This window comes from Copadichromis virginalis, linkage group LG20 (genome assembly GCF_057382275.1).
Source record: "Copadichromis virginalis isolate Kocher_CV1m ecotype Utaka linkage group LG20, C_Virginalis_male_GT1.1, whole genome shotgun sequence".
NCBI classification, from domain to species: Eukaryota; Metazoa; Chordata; class Actinopteri; order Cichliformes; family Cichlidae; genus Copadichromis; species Copadichromis virginalis.
In genome coordinates, this window is record NC_140637.1 from 10,275,730 (window position 1) to 10,301,861 (window position 26,132).

General features: G+C 42.0%; 1 protein-coding gene across 2 annotated transcripts in view; it reads right to left on the minus strand.

Moving 5' to 3' along the window:
* The window catches only part of ajap1 (adherens junctions associated protein 1), a 53,328-nt gene extending 38,841 nt beyond the window's left edge, over positions 1 to 14,487 (minus strand). Inside the window, exons 1-2 of one of the 2 annotated variants that reach the window (XM_085443828.1) lie at positions 13,855 to 14,487; positions 13,550 to 13,671 (exon numbers count right to left, since the gene is read on the minus strand). In XM_085443828.1, coding sequence (XP_085299954.1) covers positions 13,550 to 13,578 — 29 coding nt within the window. In that variant the 5' untranslated portion in view covers positions 13,579 to 13,671; positions 13,855 to 14,487. Of the gene's footprint in view, positions 1 to 13,549 lie in introns of both variants that reach the window. The other variant, XM_085443827.1, reaches the window with a different exon arrangement.
* Positions 14,488 to 26,132: the final 11,645 nt, after the last annotated feature.

Consider the following 26,132-nt stretch of genomic DNA (forward strand, 5'->3'; position numbering starts at 1 on the left):
ACCCCATTCAGTTGCAAACTGACTCCAACTTAAGGCAACATTTCTGACAGGTTTAAGTGATAGTGTTAGTAGCCTGTCAAACTGGAGTGAAATAACATCAGTTTATTAGTGGATAAAACAGACACTGACCAAGTTTAACTATGAGGACAAAATGTGCAGTTTAGAAAAGCTAATAAATCAAAATGAATGTTATTGCAATACTATATATAGAATATTGGAAAATGTTAAAATTGCTATAATGTGGTATCTTGCCAAGTATTGTGATAATTTTATACCATGGGGTGTCAAGTGATTCTCACTTTTAGTTGCTACCAACTTGACTCTTCACACATTTACAATATATTTGTGCTACCATGATTGTCCATACCTGGATTTTAAAGTAAAATATCTTAACAGACCTGGTATCATAAATAATAACAAATGTTCTGTTTTGGCTATTTTTTGGTAAATAACCATGTCAACTAGTGATTATTGACAAGTGACTACAAATACAGTAGATCATGATTAAAAACAGTTGTTTCCATGTATGTGTATAAGCAAGTCAAAAACAGAAACAGAAATTTGTATTTTAAATAGATATTATAGATACTAGCTTGATAAAGCTTGGACTAAAAGATGTTTAATATGAGGTCTTGGACGTTATGCAAGTTGGCACCCAGAAGTGTCTGTCGTTGCAGCTGTGTAGTGGTCATTGTTTGTAGCTACTTCTGATGAACATGTCAACCCAGCATGTCCTAGGCATGTTCAATAGCAGACATAAATAAAAGCTGGCCAAGGAAGTGTCTAGATATGTTTGGGATCCAGAAAGCCCTGCTGTGTACTCTGGCAGTGTGGCAACAAGCAGTCTTCTGTTGAAATAGCTGAAAGGTGGACTGCTGCTGCAAGAATGCCACAAGTTCAGGTTAGAACACCTGATCTCAGTACCTCTGTCCAGTCAGATTTCCACCAAGTTCAGTAAGATCAGAGATGGTGCTTTTATAGCTAGTTTGAGGCATGCCAATAGCCAAGCCTTGGTCAATCTCAGTCAGTCATGGTATGACGGCACTGATGATGATAATATTGTGCATATATTAGTATCAGTACTAGTTTATATTCAGAGACTGCTGGTTAGAAAATGTGGCGGTGTAGAAATGAGTTCATCTGTGTTTGGTAAACAAATCAACAATTTTATAGGGCTGCTCAATTAATCGAATTTTAATCACAATTACGATCTGGGCTTTCAACGATCATTAAAAATGACTGAGCCGATTATTAGCCCCTCCCTCGTGCTTTACTCTCGCGCTGCTCCGTGTGGCAAATCGAGCACACCTCTCTGCATTTCAAACACGTGTCACAACAATTAAGAGCAGCGGTCCCCAACCTTTTTTGCGCCACGGACCGGTTTATGCCCGACAATATTTTCATGGACCGGCCTTTAAGGTGTCGCGGATAAATACAACAAAATAAAACTAGTACCAGTACCGAAAAAAAGAAAATTTATTCATAGCACACGTGAAAAGACCCAGGAAAACAGAGTAAACAATAAAAACGCTAACAAAATAACACTAAAAACCGATTTAAAAACCCTGAAAACTATACATTTCACCCCTGAGCCTCAACTCTCGCGGCCCGGTACCAAACAACTTACGTACCGGTCCGAGGCCCGGGGGTTGGGGACCGCTGATTAAGAGGACCCGAGGGATGCTCGGAAAGCTAAGCAGAAGTTATTTGGAGAGGAGAGTGACTGCCGTTGGTTGAAAAGAGAGGTAAAAAAAAACTTCAGTGGTGCGGAAACATTATGGGTTCGCGGAGTCAGACGTGGATCAAGTAGACATAGTGTGTAAACTTTGCTACAGTGTCGTAGCTGCACCACAGAGCAACACTGCAAAGTTCACTAAACATAGATGTTTACATTTTTCATTTATTTTTTATATTGCAAACATTTGCACTGTTATCAGTATTGCACACTATTTTATATTATTTTTTGACAATCTTTAAAGTCATTATTCAATACATTGTTATTGTTAAATAAATATCGTCAAATAATCGAGATCTCAATTTCAGTGAAAATAATCGTGATTATCATTTTTGCCATAATCAAGCAGCCCTACAATTTTACAATGGACAAAACTACTCACAGAATATGTTTGGGTTTAAAATTATGATTAAAATGATGTACAGAGAAATCAACTGCAAACAAAGATTAAAAATGTATTTCATGCATGAAAACTTCTATTTTTCAAAACTTGCTTCTATTTTTTACATACTTTACTGTATGTATGCAACTCTTTCTGTGATAAACTGTGTTGTAGTGGTATCACGCTATCAATGATACAATAATATTTCCTAGCACACAGAACAAGGCCAAATTTGTCTGACAGCAAAGGCCATGTGTCAGCCTCCATTGATGTTTAGTAAAGAAGTCACTTCAACCAAACACAGCACTTTGCAAAACATTCAATTCAATTCAGTTCAATATAATTTTGTTTATACAAAATCACAATAACAGTCAATTAAGACACTTTATATTGTAAGGTGGAGACACTACAATGCAGGAACACCGAAGTGGAAAAAACAAACTTGGCTCACCATTACAAACAAACCATCAAGTACACGTGTGACCCGAGCTTTAACAAATGACTCGATTGGACGACGCCGGAACATCTGCCAGTTGTGTGAAAGGTAAAGGAAAATTACTGATGCGGTTACATGGTGGTAAAACAGGACTTTAAGCAGCTGGTTAAAAAGCTCAACATCCCAGACTCCCGAAGAGTTAAAAGGTAAAGTTTCTTTAGCTATTGTTAAACTAAAGTGATAAGCAGTTATGTTTTACTTTTACATAACATTTCCTTGGCTACTTTTGTGGCTTTCCTGTGTTGCTATATATACTCCTATGTCACTAGTAATGCAATATAAATCTGCTCCTGCTGACAACTGAGGGCACAAGATTCTCACTTTGAATCAGTTAGTGTGTCATAAACGAGCTCATTTGAAAAGAATGGTGGAAAATACACTTCAGTATTTTTTTTCTGTATCATCATAAATATCGTTATCACAAAATTCCTTGAAATATTGTAATATCATTTTGAGAAAATATTGCCCAACCTCTACTGTGTACTGTGAGCAAATAGACTCAAGATCTAGAATATATAAAAGCAGACGTTTTATGTGCATGAATAAATCTGATGCAGACTAAATGTATTCAGACAGGTTTAATTTCAAACTGCTGCTTCATCATCTGTGTGCGTGTGGAGTGGGAAGCAGATGATAGGGCTGCAGACCTTTGGGACATTTAGGTTATAGAACAAAAGTGAGGCTGTTTTTTTGCACAGTGCTCACACGGTGCACAACTCTCAGGGGGACTGAGGGAATATGTGGGAGCTTCACCGCAACAAGGTCCAGAAACACACTTACTCAAATACACTCTGACCACTCTGCTGCCCTTAATACACCTGTCTCTCAGGCTTTCTTTTTCCTCTCACACTTTTTTTCTCCACACAATGGAGAAAACACACGATTCTGGGTGGAATCAAACTAGCTCTGCCTTTTAAAAAAAAGAAAAAACAAAAGAATGAAATCTGCTGTTCTTTATTTATGGTAGAAATAACACCACCTTTGTTCCCCCCAGCTATTTGCTTTCATCCTCCTATCCATTTACATGAAGAGCTGACCTATCGTACAGACTACTCAGTTAATGTGCTTTTGCTACTGATCACACAAAGACTGCTTTCTGGCAATAAGCCTGGTCACTGCTTTTAAATCTGCATCTGTTATTTTAATAAGCACATACTGGTGTGTTGTTCAGCCCACCATGTTAGTCCAGACTCAGTTTCCTTTATAACTGTTTGATGGACTAAGATAAAGGTTTGGATGAATTTGACTTACATCTCATTTAACCATTATTGTAGCTTGCTTATCTGTCAGTTAAATCTACCACATTCTATAAGCAAAATAAGCAGTCTCTATCAATTCAAAAGCTGCCAGCAAATTTGAGCAGAAATTTTGTAACATAAAGCAAATGCAAAGGTTCCAATAACAGTAATATTCTTCTACACTGGTTTGCATGAAATCTACTATTATGAGGGCATCATTAGTAAAAATGTGAAGCCATTAACAGCTAAAATATTTATGTCATATCACTGCAACTAGCGGTTACTCGTAGCCACAGTATTCTATGAGCCTACCCTGATCTCACCTCAGTACACTGATCACTTAAACCTGACAGGCAGATCAGAGCTAGAGTCGGGGTTACTTTAATACAGCTGATACTATAATATTGCAGGCTTCATCAGTCTGTGAAAGTCTGTGAAAGTGGGCTTTCTTTTATGTTAATGTTGCTCATGACAGATAAGATGGAGAGAGCTACAGTACATGTGTGCTGCATTAAATGATTTTTTTTTCTTACTAAAAAAATGGCAGAAGAATATGTTTCCCAGACAGATAGTTTATAATCTTAATAGTATTTAATGCTATTCCAAAACAACTTTATCAAACTGAGAAACTATGAGCACATGCAGCACACGTTACATGCCCCGTGCATGCCTGCTCTTTAGTGCAAGTGCAAGTATTCAAACTTATTGTGTTTAAAGTAATGCATGCAGTATAGTTACTACAAGAGGTGGGACCTTGTTTTTAACTGCAAATTATGTCCTTAAAATTAAACCATATCAATGTCTGTTTTATCCAATAAGAAAAGGTTATCAAATCCCTTCAGAATTTTTTGTTATGTCATTTTCGTTGCAAAATTACTGTCAAGCACACCAAGACTGTCATTTAAACCTGCCATAGATGTTGCCCTAAGACAGAGTCAGACTGCAATCAGTCTGCAACTGAATGCCAATTAAAGGTTGGCAATTACATTCAATCCATTTTTTATTATCCAGCAATTAACTGTAATAAATCATCAAAATTGCATATCTTTCTTTATAGACAGAAATTCACATTTAATTAGTACACCTGTGCTCAGCAGAACAGGATGGTTATCCTGTTCTATATGAATATAACCAGTAAACAACCAACTGACAACCAATTGAGTCGAGTTTCCTTGAGTTGTGTTCCCTGACAAAAACTCATTCAGACCGATGGCAACATGTTGGCATCAGAGAGATGAGACCTTGTGTTCATAGTATTTTTAATTTATTTAAGAAAATATTAATATTTAGTGTATAATACTGAAAAATATGCCAATACTATACTGTGTCATCTTTATAGTTACTAAATCCAATTTAGTAATACTGCCACCACCGCTTTTATGGACACATGACCAGAGTGCAAGGATGAAGTCGACAAGTTCAGGCGCAGTGTCATCGCTGCAAAGAAGTGCATATCTGAAAGAGCCTAATGTGTCTCCAGGGAGATAATGCCTAAATTGACTGGGATCATCTCTTGAAAAAGAAACAAAAATCTGCAGAACAGTGTGTAATCATGCGTACAGCCTGAAAGAAACACCCAGTTGTCATTTAAGAAAATATACGACCATTTAAAAGGCTGAACTTCTCAGAGAAATGAATGTTATTCATGTGAAAAATATGGCAGGCCTGCTTTTCCAGTTCAATAAACACAATAGACTGCTAATGATAATGCAAATTGAAAATGTCAGAAGGTATACAAAATGCTGAAAGGAGTTCTCTGCAGCTTTGATGAATGGTGCTGCATACAGGATATTTGTGAATTATGAGGCTACACAGTTCGTTCCATTATTCCATTTAAAACTCATTTTAACTGGCACCTGGCCCACAGACCCAGACACAATGGAAACATTTTATGGCACTGAACTTTGAGACACTGTTGAAATAGTGCTTTAGATTTTTATCAAATACAAAAGTTAATTATTTTCTAATAGAAAGCAAAGCCTCATTTACTAAAACTGTCTGCAGGATGTAATATGTGCTAATAGGCAACGTGTCTTAGAGAAAGAATGACAGTCAGCATTATCCATTATCAAACACTAACATTCTCACAAAGTAAGGCATGCAAAGCATTAGTATGTCTCTAGAGACATCAGCACCTTTCTTATCCACCATAATTCTCACAGACAGTATTACATTGTGGCAACAGCTCAAAATGGACTATTAGCAAAATGCTCTATTGTTATTTTAATCCATTTCTGCTCACTTTTCATTTTTCCCTTTGCTTGGCACTTTTTTTCCCTCCACTATCTCCCAATGTGCAGAGAACTTTTCAGGGAAAAGACTCCAATGGCCTTTTTATTTCTGAGGGAATATTAGTGGGACGGGAGTTTTTGCATCTTTATACATTTAACTACAAGCGATCCTCATGATGAACATCATGTTTTCCGTTTTTATTTTTCATCCCCCAATGTTACACACATTTAACAGTATTTATGTTTAAGTACCATTTCACTCTTAATAACTGTGGTTTATTTGCTGTCAGAGATTTTCTTATTCTTATTTGTTTCATGCCTGTATTGTATTGTATTGTATCTTTATTTAGGTAGGTTTGTTTTATTAGATTTTTGCATTTACAGGAAGAGTCATAAATTTTGAACAAAACCTGTTTTTGTAGTTATCGCCCCACACCACACACAAATAATCAAATATAATTGAAGTTCATACTTTCAGCTTTATTTCAGAAAGTTTTACAGCTTCAACATTAACTGGCCAGGAAGTTTCATGGCCAGGTCTAGCCTGTGTTCTCTTGTTATTTCATGACAAAACAATCAGAATGTGTGAAGTCGATTCACAGTGTTGGATGTGTATTTTATAGCTTTTCGCTGTCGTTTTAAATATATGCTCCACAAGATGTTAGTCCAAGGGACAGAAGACGTCATGACATTGAAAAACAGAGCACACCTGTCACAGGGACAGCAAAACTTTTAGGAGTGGCAACATTAACAGTCTGATTCATTCGTAAAATATTACAGTGTTTATTTACAACAAGGTGCAAACCTCTGGTTACACTCAAGAACAGGAAGGCCAGGTCAGAAAACAAGAGCCTGTGCAACTTCTAAAAACAAAGAAAAATGGAAGAAACCAAGAAAACTGTTTGCCATAATGATGGGAAGAGAAAACTTTGGAAAAGGAAAGAAACAATTCATGATCCTAAACATACCACGTTATCTGTGAAACATGATGGAGGCAATGTGACAGGATGTGGCTGTACGGCTGCCAGGGGTACCGGGGCGCCACTGTTTATTGATGATGTGACTGTTGACAGAAGTAGCAGGAAGAAATGTGAAGTATATATTCTGTTCAGATTTTCGAATGCTTCAAAATTGATTAGATGGTACATAACAGTGCAAATGAAGTTTGTCGAGATAAAGAAAATTAGGACTCTTCAATGGCCAAGTCAGTCAAAGAATCCAAGTAATAAATACAGTCGTTATATGTAAAAATCAGATTAGTTTTTCCAATTAATTTATAGCCTCTTTTTAACTTCAATCACATCTTGATTGTTTGATAGAAAATCCCTTGGTACAGAATTACAGAAATGGTCTAATTTACAAACAAATTATGGCTCTAAATGTATAAAATTAGTATTTCTAATGTATTATAGTTAAAATATTCCACATATAAATGTTACAAATTAATATGTGGAATAAAAATCAACACCCACAATAACAGTTGTATTATTTAGTCATTTATTTTGAAGACATAAGTGCAGAAACATGGAAGAAGAGCATCACGTTTTTCATATAAATGTGATTAGATGTGACTGGAGAGGGTGGGTACAATTTTATGTTGCACTTGATTTTTACAGCACTAGCTACCTGCTGTAGCGCTAATCACTAATTGTGTGGTGGAACAGACAGAACAGCAAGACTGCGTATGTGCACACAGGAGGAGAGAAGGCAGAGACAGAGAGACACTGGGAAGTGGAATATGGAAGTAAAATGTATCTATAACAGAAGGGGAGAATTGATTTACAGTTGGATTCATATGATAGCTTAGCCTACCTTAATTAGTTGACCTGTGTATTTATGTACTGCACTTTTTCTAACCCTCCCGTTCAGCTTTACACCACATACTTAAACTGACAATCAGACCATGGTTGTTGGTCGTTGTTTGCATTTCAATTGCAGAAGCATTTGCATTTCATCCAGAAGACCTGAGGGGGTTCATCCTCTGTCCACTTAAAGGAAGAGCCGTGATACCCTGAGTCTGTATTTGCAGCCTGTTGAATATGCAATCACGCCTTTGTTGGAAAGTGAAAAGGGCTGTGTGCTCAAGCTCTCAGCTCTCAGACTAAGTGATGGGGCAAATATAACCCAGCATGTATACACACACTCGCACTCACACACACTAACATACCTACATGGAAATGGCTCTGTATTGGCAAGCACAATTGCCAAGATACACAGGAACCAAATCGCTTATTCCCACTACGTTGTGTTTCTAATTTGTTGACTGTGGTGGCTAAATCCTCCTCAATGCCACTCTAACCAAGTAACATGCCTCTAGTATCAAATGAATGTGATTAGCTTTGAGACTTGCCAGATGTTTACAATCCCCGCTGACATATCCCACTGATCAGCAATAAAAGAAAAAAGGCATATCACTCAAGTTGTCTGCTTTGATGCAGGTTATACAAACAATTTCCCTTCCACAGTGGCCCGGCTTTCATCTTGACTCTGAGGAAACTAAATGTTTTGTCCTTTTTCCAAATTACCAGAAATACAGAGCGACCCTCCTTAGTTACTGATAGTGAACATACAGTACCTTTCCATGTTATCTGTAATACATGAGAGCTTTGTTCCAGAATATCTTGAACATCAAATTGAAAGGTCAGAAACACTGGTAGGAAGATACTGATCATCTGTGTAGAAACATGAACTTCTCTTATGACCTTTTACTTTGGATGATGCCCGAATGCCTCAGTGCATCCCTTATTTCCCCACTCTACTTCTAAAATAAATCCTAGCTCTTCTCATCATAAATCAAAATGTACTGTTTATGATTATCTCTAGATGCTTGCTGTGTTTATATTTATTTATTTAGCTATTTTATTTTTAGGGATCTCAGCGGCATGTGCTTGCATTGCTCGTAAAAATGCAGGCTCCAAGGTGTAGGAGTTAAGCTGTCCTCAGTAGATATCCAGTATTAGGGAGATAAATACCACAGTTGGCTTTCCAAAGAGTTCCAGAGATTTATGGATTGCCTCGGTGCAGCAGGCCTCTGGGAGGCAAATATTGTATGAAATCCTCCAAATGTTTTGGTAGTGTGCAACGCGCACACACACACGCACACACACACACACACACAAACAGATATGCACACAAATAAGACTCCATCCATGCCTGAAAGGCTGAGCTGCAGCAGCTGCTACTATGGCCGTAGTGTAAGAAACATTGCTGCATTGCTGAGGTCAGAACATAATTCATCGAGGAAAACAAACAAAAGAGAAAATGGGTGGGGCAGAGTGTGTATATGTGTGTATATGGGGGGTCTAAGGCGCAACAGCCAAGAGTGTTGCATCATCCCATTAATTACTCCCACTGCAGTAGAGTGTACATGACCCACATGCTCAGAAAGATAAGCAGGGCTGTAAAGAAACATGGTGGAAAAAGGAAATAACAGGACAATGCTTCGGTCATATCAGCCCTTTACTGTCTTTAAGTCTTGTTTGTCTCTTGTGACAAACTTGACAGCAAATACCACTAAGTAGCTAAACACAAAATAAAGCAGGTGGCAGTTTGGGGTTTTGGTGGAGGAGGAGGAGTAGAAAATGGCCCTCTGAGAGGCACCCCAGTGCCTGGAGAAGGCCAGTTAGTGGGAAGGGCCATGACGGATAAGTCTGATCCTTTGTAGAGGCAGTATTGATCCAGCAAAAGCTCACTACATGAATCAAGTATGAGTTCTGTGCTGTTAGTTCCTTTACTTTGTGGATGGTTGTGCTCCAGTGCGATAGAAACACGCACACTTTTTTCATGTAGCACAAAGCGGACAAGCCGGTGATTAAACACAATCAGGCTGAAGGTTGCTGCCAATAAAGTTAGAACACGGACTATAAATTCATGAGATCTGAATATGGAGGTTTTATTCTGAGGTTTACTGTCATTTGGCGGTCTACAGCCGGTTCCACAAAGCAAAACACTTATTCTGATTGCTATTGATTTTTTTTTTTTTTTTTGATCACCAGCGCATAAATTCAAGTATTTTAAGTGTTCGGTTTTCAAAAAAAAAAAGAAAGAAAAAACTTAATGAGCTAAACTCCAGGCTTCTCATTTCAAGCTTCCGATATGCACTCATGTGTTGCAGTAAGAAATTAAAGCACAGTAGCAGTTACGGTCCCATTCTGCCTTTGACTCCTCTCTGCTAATTGCTATGCCAGTCAGTGACAGGTCGTTCATGTTTCACCCACGTCTTCAACAACAGCTAGCCTTTCTCTTGTTCTCTTTCTTTCTCAGAGGTATTTCCAGAAGGTTTAGATGGACAGCGTCCATGCCTTTTTTGTCTTTTATGTCATTAGAAAGGGACAACCTGTACCGGTCCTTCTGGATCTAACAGATTCCTGCTGAGCACAGGGTGCTAATGACACACATGCAGACACACTCTCACATACACACAGACACACACGCCTCCAGAGGATAGGATCTCCAAGAAGCAACACAGCCTATTTCACTGCAAATTAGGTTAATCACGCTCCAGAGAGGCCCAGTTAATAACCCTCATAGAGGCTATTAAGATGGCACCTAAATCATAGGAATATCTGAATATCTGATGGCCCCTAACACAGTAATGCCATGTTTAGCCCTGGAGTTCTTAGTAGGGCTCGCTAAGAGAACCACGGCTTGTCATATAACCAGCTGCAGACTGATGATGCTGTGCAACTTTTTCTCATTGGGGAAGAAAAAAACACCTCACTGCAAACTGTAATACATGAGGAACCCTTCTCATTAAGCCAGTGATATTAATCAGAATTAGACTATTATAACAGTTTTCTTTTTCACACAGGAGTAACTCGCAAAATACCAAAGAAATTATCACCAGGTGTAGCAATATTAGGCAGCTCACAGCTCATTAAAACCACTCTCTTTTCTTTTTTAGTGCATATCTGAATCACTACTGTCAAATTCACTCGATGTATCACTCTTGATCACTCAATGTATCCCTATTGAGCAGAAAAGGCTAAACATACAAAGACACAGCCATCTATGCTTTACAATCCTCTGCCAGGCAAGTGAAACAAGACAAATAAAGCCTTCGTAAAAGGCAACTGGTGTCTCAGTCAGCAACGCTTTTTACTGCCGCAGTGTGCCGAGGCTTGATAGCATCTCCGGTGCCTCAGCTGTACAAGAGCTCGCCATGGGGGACCTGAAACTGTGTGACATCCATGAAAGGCTCAGCCCAGAGATCCCGAGTGTGTGAGAGCCGAATCCCCGCTGGTTAACCCTCGAGTCAGATGCTCTCTGGTTCAAGCTCGTTATAACGCTGCAAATTACCAGCATTTAGCTTTGACTGGAAGATTTCACACATCACAGACAGTGAAGCATGTCGCAGGTCATGAGCGTTCATTGTTATCCATTTACGAGAAAAACTGAATGCACACCAACAAACAGCTGGTTTACAATTTGGGATGGCTACTTTAATAAGAACCCAATTACAATTCGTTCCCATGTTATCATCACATCTTTACAGTCTTTTTAGTAAGTCTATAAATAATAGTGATAATCACTAAAGCCCAGCCTTAGCCCACAGGCTGTCTTAATGAGACGGTTTGCCCAGAACGATGAGTAACTACTGTAGTCATCTCTAGAAGCCTTGTTTTTTTAAAATTGTATCTGTAACTCTCCATCAGCCCTTTTTTTTCTCCTGGTCTACTGAAGCCAGTGCGGTTGCATTTACGCCCACATATTTACTTTCTGTAGGTGGTTTGTTCTTTGTCTCTTCCAACAGGTACAGTGGCTTTCTCTGTACACATTCAGTTCATCCATCCTTTTTTTTTTTCATACAATGGAAAGTAAATATTTTCACCACCCATACTGCAGGGAAGGAAATCACTCCAGTAAAAGCCCCGCCACCAACTGCTGCCATCAATGTCTGATAATCAGCGACAGCATTGCAAAACTTTAGACTGTGGCGGGGTTTCTCGTGCACAGAGTAACCGTGGGCACCTCATGAAGATGCTTCGGCTACAGCTACTGAACTACCGAGAGCATTTTAATATTCTTTAACGAGTTTTGATAATTGGGGTTTAACTTAAAGGAAAATGGACAGATCTCTGTCACATAAACAACTTTATTGCCTTTAATGCATGTGCACAGATTCCTGTGTGCACAATAACTTCTGCGCCCTGAAAAGGCCCAAGCCAGTAAAAATACCTGACTACAAAACAGGGTACATTACTGCTAATAACAAGCGACTTCAGTCCATAACAGCGGCTGCAGATCGTCCAATGTCCCATTTGGACATTCCAGTTTGTGTGAGCAAGTGACAAGGAAATTCCCGATGATGGAAATTGGTTTCTCTGTGCCCCTTGCCGATCCATCTAAAGGCATGGCATTTCATTTCATCATCTCGCACAACTGCACTGTCTAAGACGTGCATTGCCATTACCCTGCGAGGTCAGCCCTAAAGATGTACAGCGTGTGTCATGCATAACAAATGTACGGCTGCAACTGGGCAGGAATATGAGCTGCCGGTGGGAATGGGATCCAGCAGGTGGCAAGAAAACAGACTTGGTCTCATTTTGCAGTGTGTCATTACCTATAAACCCACTTTGGGGCAAATGAATGATCTCACTTAGGGCTTTTGTTTGGACTTCCTCACTCATCAGTTGAAGTCTGAAGCCTACTTTCTATATCTTCACTTTAGGGATGTAGTTCTATCATATCTATCATTTAAAAAAAACTATTTCTCAGGCAAAAAGACTTTAATGTAGCCTAAAAAGATAAGGGATGTGTTGTTCAGTGTGATCAAGCTGACCCCTGCGCACAGATATTTTGTATGCCATCCTCTCCTTGTGCTTGGATACGCACTCATCAGAACACCAAGTGCTTTAATATTTTGGGGGCAAAGCTTCTCAGTTTTATTTATTTCATCATTTTACCTTCACTTTATGCCAACGAATTGTACGTGGAGCTCACCTGGACGCGTTTATTCTCACAAGTGGGGAGGAATTGACAGACCTAACCTTGAGACTGTGCACGCGCGCGCGTGTCTACACACGTGTCGCTTTGAGCACGCGTCTGTTATCTGCGAATGTATGTGCGTCGCTTGCGCCGTACTGTTGGCGACCCCCAGCGTACAGGATGTGAAATTTTCCAATTATTTTCTTCCTTAAAATTTTTTTTAAAAATCACACAACATATCTATAGAAAGCCTGTACCCGGATATTCTTTATTACCAACACTAAAGCAGCTAATATGTGTATAACTCTAACACAGCGGCAGCCACAGCCTCGCGCTTTTCACAGTCCAATTGATCTATGTTATTCGTTCATCAATTCCAGCAGACTCTAATAACTTGCAGTGGCGTAGATTTAAAAGAAAAAATTGATTCACGCTGTTGAAGAGAAATTACAATGCACAATCACAGTCTACATTTCCCCCCTTAATCATTCAAGAATTTAAGTACAAAGTAATTACTGAACAAAATAATTTGTGCCTTACCTGCGCGCGACACTCCGTTTTATCCACATTTTTTTCTCTCTCTCTCTCGACTGTCGAAAACCGACTCAGTCCTCCAGGTATCCTCCCATTTGGATGGGTTTTTCCACCAAAGTCGGCAATTGCTGATGAGAAGAAAGCACTCAAGTTACGGACCTTACTCCAGCTGTCAACGCAAACATCATTTAAGCCATATCCTTCTACGTTGCGCACATCAAATTCCTCCCAAAAAAAAGGACAGGGGGGGGGGGAAGGAGGAAAAAAACACTGCCGAAAAAAACAAACAAAAAAAATTCCACTAAAAATACCAGAACAATTGTCGGGTCTCTTTGAAGTTGTCCGTCAGTTCTTCTGTTGGCGATGATTTGCTCTCCCTGCTCACCAGCCGAGAGGAGAGAGAGGGGGTAGGCGCGTGCAGGCGGACAGGTGAGCGGGAAACCGAAAGAGGTACCCTCAAACTTTGCCTTCACGCAAATCGTTCATTTTTCAGTCGCCCCAGCAGAAAAGGCAAAGATGCAAGATGCCGAGAGCCGAAATCGGGGCATGCAGTTGGCATCCTCATTGCTGAAATGACGCCGTCACTTCTCCTACATTGCTGAACGGCAGATGAACGTCCAAAAAAGAAAATTGGAAAAAAAAATGGGGGGCGGAAAATGAGAATGTTCAGTTCTCTGAAGCAGGGAGGATTCAAGTCACCAGAGGCAGGGGATCTTCATTATCTGTTGACATCTCTGTGGAGGGGGGTGGTTGAGAGGTTAGATAAAGTAAAATAAATGAAAGTAAAATGAAATAAGGTGCAACTGAAAAGAAAAAGGAAGAGGGGAAGCGGCGGAGGAAAATCCTGGAGGCTGAGGGTTGTTTCAGAGGAGTTGGAGAGAGTGGCTGTGAGGGCTTGTCATTACAGCGGAGAGGAGACCGGCACGTCTCCTCCTGCTGCTCCTCTTCTCTCAGACTGACGAACGATCTGCCTGCTGAGCCCCACGCTGCCGTGACGTCACTTTAAAGCCAAATATGTCATGTGCTGGAGTGTCTCACGTCATATGGGTGCACATTCATGACTGCAAGACTGGGTATGACAAATCCAGTAGAGTACAGAAGTGTGCAGAGCTGCACACTATGGTTGGAAGACCATATAACAGTGAGACCATTACGTATCTGCACTTTTGTAGCCAGCTAAGGGAATTGCCAAATAACCTTGTAGCCTGTAAGATAGCATATCATAAAATAATTTATATTTTATATGATATGAGACACATAAAATAGAAACGACCCAGTTCATTTAGCCTGGGTGTTGCTATGTTCTGCCAGGCAGATCGACAACACTGCTCAATATCAGCTTGCTCACAAACTGCTTGTTAGTGTGAATGCTTGAAAAGCATTCACAGTATTGTTGTTGTAATCTTTATTATTATTATTATTAGTGTGAATGCTTGAAAAGCATTCACAGTATTGTTATTCGAATCTTTATTATTATTATTATTATTATTATTATATATTCCGTACGTTTTTTGGCATCTCACTCCTTCAAAACCGCTCAACTTAGAAAAACCATTCAAACACCGTTAGATTCCTATTCTTTTGGACATGAATGCTTCTACTTTTCTCATTTTTAACATTTATATTTTTAATTTTATTCAACTTTATTTAACAAAAATTTATAATGTATTTCAATGGAGAGACCCTTCAAATCCTCATTCAACTTACTCATTTTTAAACTCTTACTACTTCCACATACATTGACATAGAGCCACCATTCAAACTTTAAAACGAAGACAAGACATTCAACTATTCAACTTGTATTTATCTTTTCAATATCTATTATACTTTTTCTTCAGTTCCAGTTTAAGTTTCATGATGTTTTTTCACCCGTTTCAGAGTTTATAATGGGTGTGTATGGGACGGAATGTTGGGGCTAGAGTGAGGCAGCTCAACTGCTAGAGTGAGAGGAGCAAAAAAATTAATCTTAAAATCTTTTTTAAAACTGCTGCTGTGTCCGCAGCGTTTGCTCTACAGGTATGATTTTACCCTCAAAACGTAGCCATCGCTGTCCTCTTTCATCCAATGTGTTTACTATTGTCCTAGGTGTTATGGTTCTTTCATAAATGTCACCAATGCACAGCCTCCTCCCTCCAACTCTTCCATAGACTCTAATGTTAAAATGGCTCAGAAGGTTCGTTTGAAAATCAGAAGAGCATGGTGTCTTTCCACTGTCACCACGTCCATATAATAAGCTCCACAGGCATGAAAACTGAGAATTAGGTAGACTAGACATTGCTGTCGCTCACGGTGAAAGAATTTCGTCAATACGACTTTTACTTTTCATTTGGGAACGATTTGTTTCGGCCTGACTTTTCTGTTCATTTTAAGCAGCAAAAGTGAGGCGCATGTCTGTGTACGTGTGTATGGAGCCATTGGGTGCGGTCACTATAGCAACCAGGCTCACACCTGCCTGCTTAACGAGCTCTGCCTGCCACTGTACCAAGATTCATCTTAAGCACTTCTCTTTCAACTGCTGCTGTGTCCACAGTGTTACAGCCATCATTTTACCCTCAAATTGTCGCCATTATTGTTCTCTTTCCAACACCGTGTCTTTCAAAGCTCAGGCATTTAAACTTTTTAAACTGTGTGGATCAAAGTGGAGGGATCACATTTGAGTCATTCAGTGATTCAAAGAATATGACCTTTTAATATTCTTTCAGATGTTTTCTGACTCTAAATGTTCTTTTCTCATTTCTTAGGTTTTTCTAATTTACAATTAAAACATTTTCAGCTTTTTTCCAACTTCTTCTTCTGTGTAACCTTCAGCTTTTAGCAGTTCAGCACTTTTGTTTTCAGGTTAAATTTGGGTTTTTTTTTATCTCATTAAAAAAGTTTTAACTCAAAATTCAGCAATTAATTCATTTCAGTGCATACATTCAGATTCAAGCATTCACACTGCAGTTTCTTCAGAAAATGCACTTTCTAGTTATTATATTTTATTCTGTATTCCGTACGTTTTTTGTAATCCTACTCCTTCAAAACCGTTCAACTTAGAAAAACCATTCCAACACCGTTAGATTCCTATTCTTTTGGACAACACTGCTTCCATTTTTCATATTTTTAACATTTATATTTTTAATTTTATTCAACTTTATTCAACAAAAATTTATAATGTATTTCAATGGGGAGACCCTTCAAATTCTCATTCAACTTACTCATTTTTAAACTCTTACTACTTCCACATACATTGACATAGAGCCACCATTCAAACTTTAAAACGAAGACAAGACATTCAACTATTCAACTTGCATTTATCTTTTCAATATCTATTATACTTTTTCTTCAGTTCCAGTTTAAGTTTCATGATGTTTTTTCACCCGTTTCAGAGTTTATAATGGGTGTGTATGGGACGGAATGTTGGGGCTAGAGTGAGGCAGCTCAACTGCTAGAGTGAGAGGAGCAAAAAAAATAATCTTAAAATCTTTTTTAAAACTGCTGCTGTGTCCGCAGCGTTTGCTCTACAGGTATGATTTTACCCTCAAAACGTAGCCATGGCTGTCCTCTTTCATCCAATGTGTTTACTATTGTACTAGGTGTTATGGTTCTTTCATAAATGTCACCAATGCACAGCCTCCTCCCTCCAACTCTTCCATAGACTCTAATGTTAAAATGGCTCAGAAGGTTGGTTTGAAAATCAGAAGAGCATGGTGTCTTTACACTGTCACCACGTCCATATAATAAACTCCACAGGCATGAAAACTGAGAATTAGGTAGACTGGACATTGCTGCCGCTCACGGTGAAAGAATTTCGTCAATACGACCTATACTTTTCATTTGGGAGCGATTTGTTTCGGCCTGACTTTTCTGTTCATTTTAAGCAGCAAAAGTGAGGCGCATGTCTGTGTACGTGTGTATGGAGCCATTGGGTGCAGTCACTATAGCAACCAGGCTCACACCTGCCTGCTTAACGAGCTCTGCCTGCCACTGTGCCAAGATTCATATTAAACACTTCTCTTTCAACTGCTGCTGTGTCCAGAGTGTTACAGCCATCATTTTACCCTCAAAACGTCGCCATCGTTGTTCTTTTTCCAACATCTTGTCTTTCAAAGCTCAGAGATGTAAACTTTTTAAACTGTGTGGGTCCAAGTGGAGGGATCACATTTTAGTCATTCAGTGATTCAAAGAATATGACCTTTTAATATTCTTTCAGATGTTTTCTGACTCTAAATGTTCTTTTCTCATTTCTTAGGTTTTTCTAATTTACAATTAAAACATTTTCAGCTTTTTTCCAACTTCTTCTTCTGTGTAACCTTCAGCTTTTAGCAGTTCAGCACTTTTGTTTTCAGGTTAAATTCGGGTTTTTTTTTATCTCATTCAAGATTTTTAACTTAAATTCAGTAATTAATTCATTTCAGTGCATACTTTCAGATTCAAGCATTCACACTGCAGTTTCTTCAGAAAATGCACTTTCTAGTTATTCTTGTTATTTCTTTTTTTAAGCCATAGACTGTATATAAAAGATGGACACAACAAGGACATCAATAAGCATAAATGCGTCTGGCTGCAAAAGGAGGTTGTCAAAATCATCCTCTCTCCTCTAATCTTCCTCCTATACTACTGATCAGAATTTAATCAAACTTACACAATGATTATCTAATGAGTAGCCATCTGAATTGTCAAGGTCAAAATCATATTTATTGTTTTATGGGCAATTTTACAAGACTTGCTACTCCCTTCAGAATAGATTTTACTCTGAAAAGAGATTTTATTGAAACTTATACACGATGATTGCCTAATGGGTCTTCACCCCAACTGTGTTCGTGTTCAACGTCGCATTTGTTGTTTTTTTATAGCAATAACCTGTGAATTGTGATGGAGCGGGATTGCTGATTTAATCACATATACTCTTCAGCATCTGGTTTCAAAAAGCTGAAATAGATGGCATCACAGTAACTAGATACATTTTTTATATACAGTCTTTCGTTGAAGCCGCAAAACTTGTTGTTCAGTTTAGATAAGAAGTTGTTTTTTTCTTATTTGCTTTATAAATTTTTGAAGCAATATTTTTGGATTAAAAAATCTCTGGGAAATAAATAAAAATGATTAATAAATATGTAGCCAATCAATGACACAGTCTACTACAGCACATGTAAGGTATAATACAACAATACATTGACCTGTGGCTGAAGACATTTTATGCATGTCTAACACAGTGTGATAATAAATTAGCCAAGGTAATATTGGCCTATATGATACATACTGCAATTGTATTACAGGGTCTATTGCTGAACTGGCTCTAGACTCTGCGAATGCTCTAATGATCCAGTCCAACCACAAAGGAGTGCCCGGAAAATTAAAAAGAGTCCCTTTTTTTGTTCAAAAGTCCAATTCTGAAGCAACAGCCCAATATGAAACATTAACATTTTAACCAGAGGCACGGACAAGCCCATTTGTGAAGTAATCAAAAAATGGAAAATTGAAGTTTCAAACCTTTTTCATTTGATTTATTTTGATGGTGTAAATTGACCAAAGAACTGGAACGAATAATGGAACAAATAATGGAATGAATGAATAATGGAACCACTTTCTTACTTTTGTAAGATACCACTTTCTTACTTTTGTAAGAAAGTGGTATTAAGCAAACTAGAACTTGCCTGACTGAAATACGTTTTTATACCATTATTCATAATTTGTATTCCACCTCCCATCCTTTTTCAGTTTGGTGTTGGCTCATACTTCCTATATTCCTTGGTACAGGTGTCATGATCCAGAATGTGTAGTTCCTGTTGATGCCACTAGGACATGGTCCTTCACCAGAGAACCAGTTTCTGTTTATGGAAAGCATGGTGTTATGACCCAGGGTCATTATTTGTGGTACGGGGTTGTTATTGTTTGTATTTGTATTCAGCGATGCTTGTTTCCAGGTGGAGGCCGCCCATTGGTGGAGGAAGGAAAGAGGCCAGCTACAAAAGGGGTTGGACTGGGCCGGTGAGCAGACTTTTCCTGGTTCCCCGTGAGCTGTGTGACTGGGGACCGTCGTGGTGTGTGACTGCACGGGGCTGCAATATTAATGTTGAAAAAGGGTTGTACCTGGGCTTGGTAGCTGTAGGGGTGGGAAGCCGTTTTCTTTTATTCCCCTCTTTTTTCCTGTTTCGGGTAGGGAGACAGGTTAGAGAATTGTATTTTGTTTTGGAATCGTGGGAGGTAAGTTAGCTCTGTTTTTCTTTCTAGTGTGTTTTGTTTGTTGTTTTGGCATCGCCCACCCTGAAGCTCGCTACCTGTTCAGTGAATAAATTAACCAACTCTCGTCATTCTGCCGTGGTGTGTTTTTTTTTTGTCGTTATTATGTATCGGGTTTATCTTTTTGTTGTGTTGCACCCCGGCTTCGGGCCGGTGTGTAACATAAATGGGGGCTCGTTCGTTTGAGGGATTTCGGGTTCGTTTGTGTGTCGTGGGGCTCGTGTGGGTGTGTGGGGTTGTTTTTTGTGTGTTTGGGGGTTGTTGGTGTGGGTGGCCGCGGATGGAGTTCGATGTGGACAAGTTTGCCGAGGCGCCTTCCTTGCAGCAGTTGGGTCGGTGTCGGAGGGAGGATTTGTTGCTTATTGCGGGCCGTTTTGATGTGCGAGCACCGGCGGGGGTAAAGAAGGAAGATTTGCGGCAGCTTGTCACGGTGGCTTTGAGCGAGCGGGGTTTGCTGTCGGGCGTGCCGCTTGTTGGTGGGACGGGCGGGGCGGTTGTGGAGCCGTTGGCTCCGGTGTCTGTTCCTCCTGTGGCCACCCCCTCTGTGGCTCCTCTGGCTCCGGTGGTGGGGTCGTCGGCGGAGGAGCTCCAGTTGTTGCTCCGCATTAAGGAGGTGGAGTTGAGTAGTCACCGGTTGGAGGTAGAAGCGATGCATCTGAGGGTGAGGGCGTTGGAGTTGGAGCGTGGACCTCCGCCGCGTGCCCCTGACTCTACGCCGCGTGCCCCTGACTCTACGCCGCCCACGCCTGCGCCCTCTGTGCTCCCTGCGCCGCCGGCGCCTGGTCCCGCCCCGGCTCTCCGTCAGGATTTTGATATTGGGAGGCACATTAAATTGGTGCCGCCCTTTTGTGAATCTGAGGTGGAGTCGTTTTTTCCTGCTTTTGAGCGTGTGGCTGCCGCGTTACAGTGGCCGGAGGAGGTCTGGGTTTTACTGTTGCAGTGTCGGCTGGTGGGTAGGGCTCAGGAGGTGTGGGCTAGCCTGTCGGCATCTGAGAGCTTAGATTATGGTGTGGTTAAGGCTGCTGTATTGCGTGCTTTTGAGTTGGTGCCTGAAGCGTACCGTCAGAAGTTTCGGCAGTGTGTGAGGGGGGGGGATCAGACTTATGTGGAGTTTGCGCGCGAGAAGGGTTTGCTCTTTGATCGGTGGTGCCAGGCTAGTGAGGTTAAGGAGTTTGCACAGCTGAGGGAGTTAGTGTTATTGGAGGATTTCAAAGGGTGTCTGCCAGAGCGGGTGGTTGTTTATTTGAACGAGCAGAAGGTCGTTTCCCTCGCGAAAGCGGCGGTTCTGGCAGATGAGTTTGCTTTGACGCATAAGAGGGGTTTTTCCCCTCCGTTACGTCGGGGTTCTAGGGTTTTGCCGGAGGTGGGGGGGGGGCGTTCTCCCCCGCTCTCGCGGCATAGCCCTGCGGTGGCCGCTGGGGACCGCCGATGTTTTTTTTGTCATGAGCTCGGTCATCTCGTTGCTTCTTGTCCCGTGCTGAGGGCGAGGGAGGGGGCGCGGGCCAACATTTCGGGGGGGGCCGTGCAGTGTTGCTCCGCGGTAACCCGCCCTAGCTTAATGCCGATTGGCGTCGTTCCGCAGGGGATAGATGAGGTGTTTCGGCCGTTTATTTCGTCGGGGTTTTTATCGTTGTCTGGTGATGCGGGGGACCGGGTTCCGATCACCATCTTGAGGGATACAGGGGCGAAGCATTCGGTGGCGCGGCGTGGAGTCGTGCCTTTCTCTCAGCAGTCGTACTGTGGTTCTGACTTACTGGTGTGGGGTATACAGATGAGTATTCTACGCATGCCTCTCCATACGGTTACTTTGACCTCGTCTTTTGTATCGGGCGCTGTGCGGGTGGGGGTTCGAGATCAGCTGCCGATTGAAGGCATTGATCTTATTTTGGGAAATGACTTGGCCGGGGGAAAGGTGTTTCCGGCTACTCCGGAAGTTATTGAGTGTCCTACTTCGGATCGGTTATGCCAATTCCCGTCGGAGCTGGGTGACTCCACGGTGTTTCCAGCATGTGTGGTTACTCGTGCTCAAGCTCGTCGCTTGGGTGGTGAGGTGGACATATCCGAAATGTTTCCGGACGGCTCTGAGCCGCATGATAGTTCTGTTCCGGGGGTGGATGGTGGGACGGCGAAGGTTTTTAGTGTGGTGTCGGAGGATTTGCGCCTGGCGGTAAACAGGGAGCAGCTCATTGCGGCCCAACAGGCTGATGATACGTTGTCTGCCTGTCGAGCTGCTGCCTTGCAGCCAGGGGCGGTGCCTGGTTCTGCATCTTATGAAGTTGATCGCGGGGTTCTGTTACGCAATTGGGCTCCGGTGGGTGGGTTGGGGGGTGAGGTGGTCACTCAGGTGGTGGTGCCGACGGAGTACCGACCCCAGGTTTTGAGTCTGGCCCATGAGCATCATCTGTCAGGCCACTTGGGGATTAAAAAAACTTATGACCGAGTGCTTCGTTACTTTTTTTGGCCAGGGCTTAAGTCTGATGTGGCGTGCTATTGTCGGTCCTGTCATGTGTGCCAGGTGTCGGGTAAGCCCAATCAGGTCATTCCACCCGCCCCGTTACATCCAATTCCTGCAATAGGGGAGCCCTTCGAGCATGTTATTGTGGACTGTGTAGGGCCTTTACCGAAAACTAAGGCGGGTTACCAGTACGTACTCACCATAATGTGTGCGGCCACACGGTTTCCAGAAGCTATCCCCCTGCGATCGCTTAGGGCTAAGGCCGTGGTGAAAGCCTTAGTACAGTTCTTTTCTATATTTGGGTTACCGAAGTACATTCAGACCGATCAGGGCTCTAATTTTCTGTCGGGGGTTTTTGCTCAGGTGATGACTGAGTTGTCGGTTAAGCACCGGGTGTCTAGTGCTTATCACCCAGAAACGCAGGGGGCTTTGGAGCGATTCCATCAGACCTTGAAGGCCATGTTACGGAAGTACTGTTTTGAAACTGAGTCCGAATGGGATGTGGGCCTGCCGTTATTGCTATTTGCCATTCGAGAGACCACACAAGAGTCCCTGGGTTTTAGCCCGGCGGCGTTGGTTTTTGGGCATACGGTGCGTGGACCCCTACGTCTGCTCCAGGAGGGGTGGCTCGCGCAGCCCGACCAGCCGCGGCCCGTGCACAACGTGCTTGATTATGTAAGTTCGTTTAGGGAGAGGCTGCACGCTGCATGTGAGTTGGCGCGCAGGTCGCTTTCCGGTGCTCAGGAGAAGATGAAAGAGAGGTATGATAGGAAGACCCTCAAGCGCACCTTTTTGCCTGGTGAGCGTGTTTTAGTTCTCTTACCCATTGTGGGTTCATGTTTTCAAGCTCGTTTTAGTGGTCCGTATGAGATCGAGCGCCAAGTTAGTGACACAGATTACCTGATTAAAACCCCGGATAGGCGGAAGAAGTCCCGGGTTTGTCATGTTAATATGCTCAAGAAATATGTGGACCGGAACCAGAGCCAGACTAACTCTGTTTCCCCTGTGGTGACGGTGGGTTCACCCTCCTACCAACCGGAGGTGGATGGGTTGCGTGAACCCCAGGGACCCAGCTCAGGGGCCCGCTTGGAGAATTCAAAGATCTTGGAGGACCTTGAGGCTCATTTGCTTTATTTGGGTGAGCCCCACAGGCAGGATATTTACAATCTGATCTGTGGTCATATTGTGCTCTTTAGTGACAAGCCGACTCAAACCACTATGCTTGAGCATGATATAGATGTTGGCGAACACCGGCCCATTAAGCAGCATGCCTATCGGGTCAATCCCGGAAAGCGGGCAATCATGAGAAAGGAGGTGGAATACCTGTTGGAGAATGGTTTTGCGGTGCCCAGCTTCAGTCCATGGAGCTCTCCTACCCTCTTGGTGCCTAAATCTGATCAAACCCCACGTTTTTGTAATGATTATCGTAAAGTAAATGCCATCACCAAGCCAGACTCCTTTCCACTCCCCCGTATGGATGACTGTGTTGATAGGGTGGGCTCAGCCAGATTTGTCACCAAGCTAGATCTTTTGAAAGGTTATTGGCAGGTGCCCCTGTCGCAACGGGCGGCGGAGATTTCAGCTTTCGTGACACCAGACCATTTCCTGCAATACACGGTGATGCCGTTTGGGTTGAGAAATGCTCCCGCCACGTTTCAAAGGCTGATGAACATGGTGCTACTGGGTGTTCAGGGATGCGAGGTCTACTTAGATGATATTGTGGTTTACTCGCTGACCTGGCTAGAGCACATGGAGACGCTACGGGAGGTTCTTGTCCGATTGAAGGGTGCCTGTTTGACAGTCAATTTGGCCAAATGCGAGTTTGGCAAAGCTGTGGTTACCTACCTAGGGAAGCAGGTGGGACAGGGGCAGGTACACCCTCTCATGGCCAAAGTCCAGGCCGTCTTGGATTTCCCTGTACCAACTACGCGGCGTCAGCTTCGCCGTTTTTTGGGAATGTGTGGCTACTATCGAGGGTTCTGCAAAAATTTCGCCACCGTGGTTATTCCTCTGACGGCCCTGACAAGTCCGTCGTGCCTGTTTTTGTGGAACTCTGATTGTCAGGATGCCTTTGACTCAGCCAAAGCCCTGTTATGCAGTGCCCCAGTGTTAGGTGCCCCTGACTTCACTCGGGTGTTTAAGTTAGAGGTGGATGCCAGTGCGCATGGTGCGGGTGCTGTACTCCTGCAGGAGGATGACCAGGGTATTGATCACCCCGTGTGTTACTTCTCAAGAAAATTCAATAAACATCAGGTGAATTATAGTACCATCGAGAAGGAAACTTTAGCGTTACTCTTAGCCCTCCAACATTTTGAGGTGTATGTCAGTTCCAGCCCCGCTCCAACCGCTGTGTATACGGACCACAACCCCTTGGTTTTCCTCTCTCGCATGAGGAATAACAATCAGCGTCTCATGCGTTGGTCTTTGCTGCTGCAGGACTTTAATATTGACATCCATCATCTTAGAGGGGCTGATAATATTGTGGCCGATGCCCTATCCCGGGTGGAGACCTAGGTCTAGCATCTCTCTAATGAGATGCTTGATTTTAGGTGGGGGGGTGTTATGACCCAGGGTCATTATTTGTGGTACGGGGTTGTTATTGTTTGTATTTGTATTCAGCGATGCTTGTTTCCAGGTGGAGGCCGCCCATTGGTGGAGGAAGGAAAGAGGCCAGCTACAAAAGGGGTTGGACTGGGCCAGTGAGCAGACTTTTCCTGGTTCCCCGTGAGCTGTGTGACTGGGGACCGTCGTGGTGTGTGACTGCACGGGGCTGCAATATTAATGTTGAAAAAGGGTTGTACCTGGGCTTGGTAGCTGTAGGGGTGGGAAGCCATTTTCTTTTATTCCCCTCTTTTCTCCTGTTTCGGGTAGGGAGACAGGTTAGAGAATTGTATTTTGTTTTGGAATCGTGGGAGGTAAGTTAGCTCTGTTTTTCTTTCTAGTGTGTTTTGTTTGTTGTTTTGGCATCGCCCACCCTGAAGCTCGCTACCTGTTCAGTGAATAAATTAACCAACTCTCGTCATTCTGCCGTGGTGTGTTTTTTTTTTGTCGTTATTATGTATCGGGTTTATCTTTTTGTTGTGTTGCACCCCGGCTTCGGGCCGGTGTGTAACAATGGCAACAGCAGGCAATGAGCAGGAATTATTTCACTGTATGCCAAAGAAGTAAGACTTTAAGTGTCCCCTACTCTGTAACACGTGAGTAGAGTTACAGTTAAGTCTGTAACACTTTAACTGTTTTAAAAGGCTCAAAAGAGACAGAAAAAAAGACACATTTCTGTATTCTGTTAGATCAGTTTGTCATTAGAAATGTGGGATCTCATCCATCATTCAATGTAATCAAATTGATTATCATGTGTTTTTCACCTGTGATTGATGTTGTCAGTGCTTTTCACACTCCCTGCCCCACAAGTCAAAAAGGTCCATAGTGTACAATACACAGTATAAACAGAGATAGCTACAATGAGATGTCAGATATCAGGAAGTGCTCTGAACATCAGGATCAATCACATCACCTGAGCTTTGGAATAGCTCCACAATCTGAGGTTAAATGTTCTTTCCTTGTAACATTTGCTAGCTGAGTGCTGAAGCTAAAGCGACAGGTATTCTCTAGTGAGGGGCTTATATCTACCATCGTTCCCATATGACACGAATGCAGCATTAAACTGTCAACCTGGGGGCTTTTTGCACACCTGTACTACAAGATATCAGCGGTAGGCAAAATCCAATTTCATTAGAATCATTGTGCTCATGTGACCGCACAGCGAGATAGGTGAAAATATTACCCATGACAAGACCAGCTCTTGCGTGAGAGAAAGAGGGGATGTGCCGGCCTTTCTTGTACACCTCGGGGTCAACGTGTCAAACTGGTGAACGCATCACACCTGTTTTTTAGCCTTTGCAGCCGCTCTAG